This window comes from Abramis brama (assembly GCF_963993115.1).
Source record: "Abramis brama genome assembly, chromosome: 4".
NCBI lineage: Eukaryota > Metazoa > Chordata > Actinopteri > Cypriniformes > Leuciscidae > Abramis > Abramis brama.
In genome coordinates this window covers 33,609,418-33,621,031 of record NC_139966.1, presented here as the reverse complement: position 1 = coordinate 33,621,031, position 11,614 = coordinate 33,609,418, and the positions used below count along the sequence as shown (strand labels likewise).

Here is an 11,614-nt window from a genome sequence, read left to right as displayed (position 1 = left end):
CCTAGATGAGGGAGACATACAAAGTCTGCATCGAAAACTTAGGCAGCTGACTTCATTGCCTCGCTGCCCTATCAGGCAACGACTTAGCAGGCAGCGTTTACACACTAAGGCCCCATCCACACTACTGCGTTTTCGTTTAGAAACGGAGACCTTTTGCTACGTTTGCACCTCCTGTCCAGACTAACACGGCAAAAACGAAGACCTAAAACGGAGGAGTTTAGAAACGCTGCCGACCCCGTTTCGCGGTTTGAAATTTCCGGAGGGCGTTTTAGTGAAGACGGGTCAAAACGGAGGACTTTAGAAACGATGATGCAGAGGCTCACGCTCGGCTCTATGATTGGGTGTCATCAGTCATGGTCCATGGAGTATACACAGGTAATATTCAGCACCAGTAAACTCCACCCGCTGGAACAGTTTCTGGAACAGTGCCTCACAAAAACTGATTTCGGACAGACTTATGAGGCAGCATAATGGTTTAATGATCTACAACAAAGGAGAGAGGCCTTTGGTGACAACAAAGTGAATATTTAATTACTACAATACTAATTTCTAGAAATGACTTCAAAAGTGGTCAAAGTTGGTCAAAATGTACATTTTGTGCAGCCAAAATGTGCAGTGCAGGGGGTGTTCCAGGACAGGACCCTTATCTAGATCAACTTGATGTGGGGCACCAAAAGACTAACCTGACACATCTGTTTGAACTGTGAAAAGGAATTAAAAAAGTGGCATAATGGTTTATTCATTTATTTTCTCTTTTCAAAGGGCCGTTGGGAGAGTGACGAAGAGTGAGAAGCTGCACTGTTGTTGTTTTGTTTGTGAAATACTTTATTTTAGAGTTTTCAGATTTGCATATATAAACAGTACAAGTTATGCCAAATAAAGTTTGTCAGGAGCTTTAACTTTTTTTCTTTTCTTTTTTTGAAACTTGTGTTTATAAAGTTGTAAATGTGCAAGTTCTAATAGTCATGTTTAAATTATTATTATAACTTGATTAATAAAGCATGAACTACTGGTTTCTGTTCATTGAATACCTTTAACATTTTAGTGTAGTTTAGTGGATTACATGTAATGTTTGTATTTAGGGGTTTACTGTAAATTAAGGTAACCCAAACAGACAAATATGGTATCCCATATATATATAGCCGTTGTGGCCCATAAGAGCCCTAGATAAGACCTATATGGGTCCCATCATCAACCCATGTGGGCAGACTCCTGTAGGCCCTAAATGGGAGCTACCTAGGTTACCCATATGGGCCCCGATATGGAGCCCATCAGGAGCCCATCAAGAGCCGATCATCAACCCATCTGGGCTAACCCATGTGGGGCCTCCATGGAAACTGAGGACAAAATTAGCTGGGTCCCAGTTGGGTAGCCCAGGTGGGCCCCAGATATCAGCCCAAGTGCAACCCCTTTGGGCCCCACATGGGTGTGGAGTCACACACTACCTGGACGTTAATGCTCGCTTTCGGGTTAAACTTTCCGCAACTGCTAGGTTGAGGTGCCAAATGGGTTGAAATTGTATATGATGTGTGGATTGTGTAGATATAATGCATTTAATACAAGACCTGGCAACTGGTCAACATTAGACAAACATATTGGTCCGATTATTCATAAAGGAGTTTGGGCCATGCAAATTACGGGAGTTTCCCGGGAGAAATAACAAACCGGGAGGGGTCCGGGAGATGGGACTAAAAAACGGGAGAAACCCGGGAAAAACGGGAGTGTTGACAGGTATGGGTTAAGACATGCTTTTTTTGGGAGTTAAATAAGGGTGCAAATACCAGTAAATTGACTACTGTAAACATTAGTAAATCGCGTTGCGTGATTCATTTAAATACTCTCCTCCTATAAATTTTGTGTCCGAAAGGGAAACTCCTACAAATGCATATGCAATAAGGTCAGCCGCAAAAACAACTCAGTCCACGCCTTTTCAGAGCTAATTTTGCACTGTGTGTCTTTAGTAAATTCCGACAGTAGTTTTTTAACACCAAAAGAGGGTTTGTGCTGGCGTAAGCTGTTAGTAAATCTGGCCCTAAGTCTTGAAGGCATGTTTTTTCTGTATAACATACACACAAGTAAAGACTTGTAAGTCCAAAACTATAGCAAGGAGTCAATGGTAGGTTATTTTTTAATAAAAAAAACTTTTTCATAACATTTCGACATACTCATGCTGAGAAACTAGACAAAAAGACAAAAAAATAATTTAAATTTTACATATCTTTCTTATCTGACATGCAATAACTCAGGATAGAAATGAGGTGAGAGGAAAATAATTTTTTGATTAAGTTCCCCTACAATGTGAGCTACATCTGGATAAAATTTTGTGGTGATACCATAAACTTATAAAAACTTACCTTTTAATTTATAAAATTGTTCCTCCATGAGGAATAACTCGTTATCGACGCAGCGGATTATGTTGATTTAATTTCAATCAGGAGCATCCACTAAGTAATGTGCCATTTTCCACAATTGGAGCATGTTTAATGAAGTTACGAGCGAAAACGTGACATAAATGCCATAAAATGCACATTAATTATTTAAAAATCATACAATGTGATTTTCTGGATTTTTGTTTTAGATTCCGTCACTCACAGTTGAAGAGTACCTATGATAAAAATTACAGACTTCTACACGCATTGTAAGTGGGAAAACCTGCAAAATCGGCAGTGTATCAAATACTTGTTCTCCCCACTGTATATGTATATTAAAATCACCAACAATTAGGACTTAATCTGCAGCCAGTACTAACTCCGATAAAAAAAATCAGCAAATTATTTGATAAAGTCTGTATGGTGCCCTGTATACAGTAGCTAGCACAAATGTCAAGCGCGATTTATCATTTACACTAGATAGAGTTACATTAAGCACCAACACTTCAAAATAATTACATTTGAAACTAGACTTCTCAGTAATTCCCAATTCATGTTTGAGCTCTTAGACTATGTGCCATATTACTAGAGAGAAGAGCAGCACCATCCCAGGAGGGATGAATACCATCTCTTTCCAACAGGTCAGGTCTGCCTCAAAAAATTTCCAATTGTCTATGAAACCTATATTATTTTGCGGACACCACTTAGACAGCCAGCCACTGAGTGAGGACAGTCTACTAAGTATCTCATCACTCCGGCGAACAGGAAGGGGGCCAGAGAAAATTATAGTGCCTGACATCGTACTTGCGAGTTCACACACCTCTTTAATGTTAATCTTAGTGATTTCCGACTGGCAAAGTCGAACATCATTAGTGCCGACGTGAATAATAATCTTAGAGAATGTATGATTAGCATTAGCCAGCACTTTTAAATTTGCTTTGATGTCAGGCGCTCCCAGCAAACATGTGACTATGGTGGCTGGTGTCTCTATTTTCACGTTCCATGTAATAGAATCGCCAATAACTAGGGAACTTTCAAAAGGAATCTCAATGGGTGTTTTACTGGGTGGGGAGAATCTATTTGTTATGGTAATCGGAGCAAAAGAGCGGTGTTTTGTCCCGTGACTACAGCGTCTCACGGTCACCCAATTGCCCTGCTGCACAGGCTCTACAGCCATAACCGAACAATGTACAGAGTTCACTAAGCTAGTCGCATCCAAAGCAGTATCTAAAGCCCTTGCATTCTTACTATCCTCGATTAAAGTTTGGATGCGTGTCTCTAGTTCTGAAATCCTCCGACTATCTCCTTGCATTTATCACATGAAAAGCCCTCTATGCTGACAGAGAAGGCTATGCTATACATGTGACACGAATTGCAAGTGACAATAACAGAAGACATTACTCACCGCACATTCTCTCCTGTGCAACCTGTGCATTATCTCACTAAAAATCAATCAAAAAATGCAGTGCAATCATTTAATTCACTTGTATCCTTTTATTTAAAAGTGTCAATTTACATTGTGGCATTTCACAGTAAGACAAAAGTTCATTTATCTAATATTTTGATTCCGAAGTATTAATCTAATATATGAGGCAAATTATAAAGAACTAAAGGATGGAAATAAAAGACATGGTCAAGTTTTACAGGAGTGTCACCTGATCAGATAAATATCTGATATGGGCCAAATTTAAAATGTCATGTGAACAGCCTCACCAAATATACTGTATTTGAGGGGAAAATCAGATTTGGCCCTCATTCAGCTGTGGTGTGAACGTAGCCTTAATTTTACACAGGAACGTATTTTCTGGTGCCATTTTAAACTGCCGAGCCATTTAAAACTCTTTCCACACAAGGAACACAAATAGGGTCTCACATCTGCATGACTTTTTAGGTGTATCTGTAAGTGTAATGGCAAAATAAATTTTTTATTACATTGATCACAATTAAATCGCCTTCCACCAGAGTGAATGAGCAGGTGATTTTTGAAATTGCTCCTTTTTGCAAACCTCTTGTCACACTCAGAACACTGCAATTTTTTTCCAGAATGACTTTGTAAATGATGTTTCAAGTCCCTTTGATATGTGAAACTTTTTTCACACTGAAGACATGCAAAAGGCTTCTCTCCAGTGTGAAGTCTCATGTGAGTCTTGAGGTTTCCTTTAAGTGTGAAACTCTTTCCACAGTGATGACACATGAAAGGCTTCTGTCCAATGTGAGTTATTACGTGCTTCTTAAGCTGTTTCCTGTCTGTGAAATTTTTTCCACACTGATGACATTTAAAACAGTTCTCTCTTGAATGGATCCCTATGTGTTTATTAAGGGTTACTTTATGCCTGAAACTCTTTCCACACTGATCACATGTGAAAGGCTTCTCTCCAGTGTGAATTCTCATGTGATACTTAAGATTTCCTTTTTGTGAGAAGATCTTCCCACACTGTTTGCATGTGTGAGGGCTCTCTCCAGTGTGAACTCTCATGTGGGAATCAAACGATTCTTTATATGTAAAATTCTTTCCACACTGAGGGCATGTGTAAGGCTTCTCTCCAGTGTGAAGTCTCAAGTGAGTCTTGAGGCTTACTTTATGACCAAATGTCTTTCCACAGTAATGACACAAGAAAGGCTTCTCTCCTGTGTGCTTTCTCATGTGAGTCTTAAGATCTTTATTGACTCGGAAGCTCCTTTCACACAGCTGGCATTTGAAAGGCTTCTCTCCAGAGTGAATTATCACATGCCTGTTAAGACGTTTCATGTCAGGGAAACTCCTTCCACACTCATGACATATAAAACGGTTCTCTCTTGAGTGAACTCTTTTGTGGGAATTAAGGGTTTCTTTACGTGTAAAACTCTTTCCACACTGATCACATGTGAAAGGCCTCTCTCCAGTGTGAATGTGCATGTGATACCTAAAGTTTATTTCTGCTTTATAACTCTTTCCACACAGTTTGCAGGTGTAAGGCTTCTCTCCGGTATGAGTTCTCATGTGGTTTTTAAGGGCTCCATTTTGAGTGAAACTCTTTCCACAATGTTGGCAGGTGAAAGGCTTCTCTCCAGTGTGAAGTCTCATGTGAACTTTAAGGTTTCCTTTTTCAGTGAATTTTTTTCCACACTGTTGGCAGGTGTAAGGCTTTTCTCCATTGTGAACTCTCATGTGGACTTTAAGCTTTTTATGTTGACTGAAACCCTTTCCACACTGAAAGCAGGTGAAAAAACTTCCAGCTCCTGTCTTTTGAACTCTTTTTGGTGAAGAAGTATTTTCAGTCTGTGAGCCACTAAAAGATTTTTCTCCAGTTATCAAATCATGATCTTTCATTTCATTCAGTACTTCACTATCCTCCTTCAGAGGCATCAGGTCTACAGCAGAAAAAGATAAATACAAGTCAAGCCATGCTTAATGGCACAAAGCAAAATACATCAACACATTTAGACATTTAAACAGGGTTCGAATTATGATTTCATCTTTGTGGGGGTCTCTTTAAAAAAAGAAAGAAAAAAAAAGTAGCCTAAGAGCAGGCGCGGTAGCTTAATAATGTAATATAAAAATTTGTAAATATAATACAAATTTAATAAAAAAGCGTTGGTAACACAATTCAATTTAAATAGTACATTTGGTTTAATTTGTCGTTTAATGAGGTCTAATATATGCTGTTAGTTGTGAGAATTTTCACGTGAGTAAATAGATAGATCCGACAGATCCGATCGTGTACATAAGTGGTCCAGTGGTAGAACATTTGTCAAACGCATCAGAGGTTCTGGGTTCAAATCCACACTCATATAAGTTTTTTTTTTTTTTTTATCAAATCCGATTATGTTTATAAGTGGTTCTGTATCAGGCAGAGACACGTTTGTGTGCATTTTGTTTTGTAATTTTACTGGAACGAATAGAGAGTCTCCACAACGGATTGAAGCGCGCCCGAGTGAAGACTGTGCGCGAGCCACAAACAAACACAGTATCCGCGCCAATGATCGCAGCGGCACTTTTATCACTTGATTTAAGCATAAGGATGTACCGTAGTGTGATGACGATCCGAGATCCCGCGAGATCCATGTGTTTGGCATCTTGTCCTATCTTTTAAGTCATGCTACAGTAGTCTGAAGGAAAAAGTGCTTTATTTGTAATTTAAAATAATGGTGCTGATTTTTAGAGACCCCACAGGTGTATGATTTTACTGCTTTCATGGGAGCTCATCCTCTCTCTATGGGAGCTCAGCTCCCACTGGCTCCCACGTAATTCGAACCATGCATTTAAAGCATAAAACCTAACAACATGTATGCTAGATTCTCAACAGTAATGCATCTAGTTAACGGAGCACCACTGGCCCACCAGGAATATTACCTTGAAGATTAAGAACAAACGAATATCTTTCTGATGAAATCTGAGAGACGCTTCAAAAATTACATAGAGATTGTAAAACTAATCGATATGAATTTAGCGGTTTAGTCAACATTTTCTGAAGAAACTCGTTCACTTTATATGACGAACAGATTTAATTTAGTCTTTTATTCACATATAAACATTGATCAGCAAACATAAACAGAAGCTTAACTGAACCTGCTGAACCTGTTCTTGCGGAACATCAAACGTGCTGCATAAACACACGAGAATGAACCTCATTGGTTCTTGCACATCAAGTGAAAATGCTTGAGCTTCCGTTTTCCACAACTTATGTGTGAATTGATGAATGTTTATGTGAATAAAGCCTTAATTAAATCTGTTCATCATGTAAATCGATTGTGTCTCCTCAGAAACTGTTGACCCTCTCCTGACTAAACTCTGTCTTTATTCATGACAACTCCTCAAGCCCCAGTTGGCCCGCTTTGGACCAAGGTATTTGGAGGGTCAAAAACAGTGGGCGTAGGCCCTGATCAAGCCAAGTGACAGTGGAAATGAGACTGGCCCTGGCACGCTCGCTTTTGGCCTGACAGTAGAAACACGGCTATTGGGGCTGTAGATCTAGGTATCATCTGCGTAGCTGTGGTAAGCAATTTGGTTATTAGTAGGGGTGTGACGAGACACTTATCTCACTAGGCGAGACAAGACACGAGATTGGGTTTACGAGAACGAGACAAGATTTTTGCACAATGTTTTATAGAAATCATCAATGACAAAATTTATGACTGGAAAAAATAGTCTGCAGGTGCATTTTGAAATGTTTTAACTAATAATAATAATCATAGTACTCTAAATATTCAAAGTGCAAACAGAGGCCAGAGCCACAACTAATATTGGGAGACAGGCTATTGTATGTAGCCTAATTTGCGCGCATTAGGGAGCTTGCGTTTTACTTCCCTTTCAAATTCGCAATCGTACATACTCTGTGTACAGGGAGCGGCAGTGCTGAGCGTGCATTCTACAAGATAAGACATTAATCAGACGCTTAGGCTCTGTTGTGCAACGAATCCTCCGCCATGGTCTTGTCATTCATCTCGCCTTACTCTCGGTCATGTGATCAGTGAACTGTGACTCTGTAACTCATGCTGGATGAGCAGATGTTTACAATGTTTTTTATTTTTATAAAAACTGCAAAACGGCAGTGGAGGCGGTGCCGCGGTGGGCACAGTAATGTAGTGTGAATGTAGCGGTGGCATATTCTATGCTAATTTCACCCTCACGCTCCGTCATGGCGATATCGCGAGACCGTGATCACTCACATTTCATGGTTTGCTTTATACAAAATAAATGTTTTTGTTAGATACTTTTGCATAATTAGAAATTAATGTTATTAATTAATAAAACTGTATAATTGTATGAGTACTATGAATTTAGGCATACTACTCAGCTCACCTAATGTATAGTATGGAAGTATGCACATTCAAACACAGGGATTGTGTTTACTTCAGAAGTAGATATTGGGTTCATGTTACACAAAATAATTGTGTTTAGACCAGTGTCTATCAACTCCTCAGGACCAATCTCCCAGAATGTTTTAGATGCCTTCCTATTCAACAATAAAAAGCTGATGAGTTGAGAAACACTGGTTTATATTACTTCTATATTATATTTCCTAATTTAATGCATGACATAATAAAGAATGGCTAACGTATAAGTAGGATCTTCTCAGGTGCACTTGAAGGCATCATAAATATTTGGCTGGTCATGTGATCTCAACATTTCTGTCCACATAAGGCGACCTGCTTCATGTCAAATGACACACATATGACACTTTTCAAAAATACCATTTATTTCTGTAGAGGTTGACATTTTAATATGGATTAAGGATTTCTTGATAAAGAAATGTCCTGCTCAGAGAATGAAAACTAACCTGTTTGTTCCTCAGTATCTTCTTGTTTCACTGTAAATACTTCTTCAATCTTCATGTCTTCACTCTCCTCTTTAATAAACGCCATCTTTATAATAGTGTCACATGGATCTCAGCTGTTTCACCAGGAGTTTTTCTCTGTGTTTGGACACTCTGTCCTGTTTAAGATGAGAATAATTAACAGACAAAATTACAAATACAAACTACATCACGGGGAGAGATTTAATTATTTTCAATTTCCTGATGACTTTAATGCCCTTAACTGGACTAACTAGTAGGGATGGCTTGAGGCCACTTTTTATGTTTTATCTTCGGGCATCGATACTAATCCGAAACTTTTCTCCCCTTTTAAACAACTAAGATGTTGTTAATACATTTGTTTGGATGTGCTTTGATTCACCTAACCATCTAAACAATTTGCATAAATTGTGAAGCAAATATTCTACTTCACAAAAGGAAAACATACATAGCCCACAACATGAATCAATTATGCAATAATGACTTTTTTTGAAAAACAATCACAATCTGGCCAATCACAAAAGGGGCCATAAAATGTATCATTCAGTATAACTAATGGTCCCTTTTTTATTTGTTAAACACAATCCAGAATCCACTAAATACACACTACTTCATTATAGAGGGAAAACAACAAATTAATAAAAATATATAATCATACGCTATGACAAAAAAAATAACTAAGTGAGTGTAATTATTGCAAAAATCTTTAGAGTAATTTTATAAAATCTAAACATTCATATTCAACAATATTTATATATGAATGTAAAGAATTATATATTTACACACAAATAATATAAAATTAAAAGATGATTGTTTTAAATGTATTGTGCAGCTTTTTAATGGGGCAACAAGATATGAAAGAAACGACAGAACAAGACAGGCTTTTAATAATCTTCAGTGCACAAAACCATGATAATATGAAATGCTTCAAAACAGAGCAGCACAAACCGCTTAATGCGCATCCCGGGAGCAGAATGATGTGCCTAAAGCAAGTGCGCATTGAAAAGTTCATGGCACAGTTATAGTGCGTCTGATGCAAATTCACAATCCTTGTGTTGTGTGATCTAAGGCCCTGTTTTCCACCTGGTATTAAGATGTGTTTTGGTCGATCGGATCACAAGTGGACGAGGGAGACAGTCCCGTTTTAATCCGTCTCGTTTGTCCACTTTTGACTGCTTCTGTCCTGTTTACTTCGAGGGGAGGGTCTATGGGCGTCAAAACAACAGCGGGAGGGTTAAATGTCGATATGAACAAATATGACGTCAGAATACTGCAGCTTGTGTTATTAACCAAAATTCTGCTCCAGGTTTTATACGTGGGCTTTTTCCGTGGACGAGCATGACCCGCAATGATTACGTATAAGGTCAGTAGGCTGAGAGTATGCAGGCCAGGGCTGCACGATGTATCGTTTTAGCATAGATATCGCGATGTGCACATCCACAATAGCCACATCGTAAGATGTGCGATGTCAAGAATAGGTATCGTAGTTGATCCGTGATTCATGATCATTTCGGCCAGCTGCTCCCCGGGCCATAACGCTTGTGATTCGCGGATTAATTGCAAAGTTTAACCATCACAGAGTGAAAGTTTATCATTTGCATGTGTTTTTTAGTCCTGTCAGTTTAAACATCAAGCGCAAGAAGACTGGAACTTGCGCGCTGCTTTCTGTGTGCGCACACAGAGCCGGGCAGACACAAAGTTCAGTGCTCCTTCTCTTATTTCTGAGCTTGAACGGACATGAGAACTCAAAATTAAGTCAGAATGCCCGTCTCGGTGAATATTCTCAAAAACACAGTCGGTTATGCAGGGGTTTACCTGCATTTACATTTTTTGGCAGCCGCCAAAGCAAATTTTTGTCCCATTAAAGCCTTATTTGATCGGTGAGTGATATAGAATAGAATGACTGCTGCGCTTGACAGGGCGCATATAAGAACGAGCAGAGACAGCCTCGGCCGCGCACTCTCACCGTCTTCAAAATAGTACTTCAGGATAGTAAAAGGTCGGAAGACCGAAGTTTCACGTGGAGCATTCGGAGATTTTTTCGTTGCCTTAAAAAAAACCCTGTTGCCTTATCTTCTCTGAAAAGCGTTCCACACATTCAGCTGACATAAACCACAATTTCAATAAACGAAAAAACCTATACAGTGATTAAATGTTTTCTGTGTTGACACAAATCTTGTGCGATGTCCTAAACTGCAGAGATAATCACACAACGCGTGCCGTAGGCTACACGTTTACTAATGACACGTCCGATTTGCGAACTAATGACTCCTTTGAACCGATTCACTTTAATGAACACTGAATCCAACACTGAACTCACGAGACGTCTGAATCGGTGTATAACAAATTGGTAACACTTTACAATAATGTTCCTAACATTATAATGTTCCTAACATTGTTACATTATGTTCCTAACATTATAATGTTCCTAACATTATTGTCACATTTTTTTTTTTTAAGGCAACGAAAAAAATCTCCGAATGCTCCACATGAAACTTCGGTCTTCTGACCTTTTACTATCGTGTCAATTGATTTTGATTAATATGCGCGAGGGAGAGAGAGAGAGAGAGAGAGCAAGACAGCGCTGGTGTTGTTTGAAGACGGTGAGAGTGCGTGTGCGCGGCCGAGGCTGTCTCTCTCATAGACTGTAAAAAAAGATGGATGACGCCCCTTCGCTCTCTTCCATTGGTGAGAACTGAAGCCGCCAGTGTCCCGATATGGTGCTGACATCTTGGGACTTGAGTCTGCGCAGTAGCGATCTCGGGACCAGACCTGCGCAGTAGTGAGCAGGAAGTAAAGCCGCGAAATCAACGCCCCGCCCTCACTCTCGCAGAATGCACTCTTCCCTGAGTGCACTTTTTAAAAAATTGATTGCAGTACGACAAGAGGCTTGTAAAAATAAAGTAAATACAATCTCCTCAGTCCTCCGAAGATCCCGAAAAAAATGTCCGTTGGTGCTTCAGTGACTAC

The 11,614-nt window shown here is 39.3% G+C and overlaps 1 protein-coding gene across 2 annotated transcripts in view; it reads right to left on the bottom strand.

The window, feature by feature from the left end:
• Window positions 1–3,852: 3,852 nt before the first annotated feature.
• Window positions 3,853–11,614, bottom strand: part of LOC311080815 (uncharacterized protein) — an 18,312-nt gene continuing 10,550 nt past the window's right edge. For both annotated transcript variants that reach the window (XM_084110958.1, XM_084110959.1), the window contains exons 2-3: window positions 8,630–8,784; window positions 3,853–5,720 (exon numbers count right to left, since the gene is read on the bottom strand). In XM_084110958.1, the coding sequence (XP_083967084.1) occupies window positions 4,126–5,720; window positions 8,630–8,714 (1,680 nt within the window). In that variant the 5' untranslated portion in view covers window positions 8,715–8,784 and the 3' untranslated portion in view covers window positions 3,853–4,125. The remainder of the gene's footprint in view (window positions 5,721–8,629; window positions 8,785–11,614) is intronic.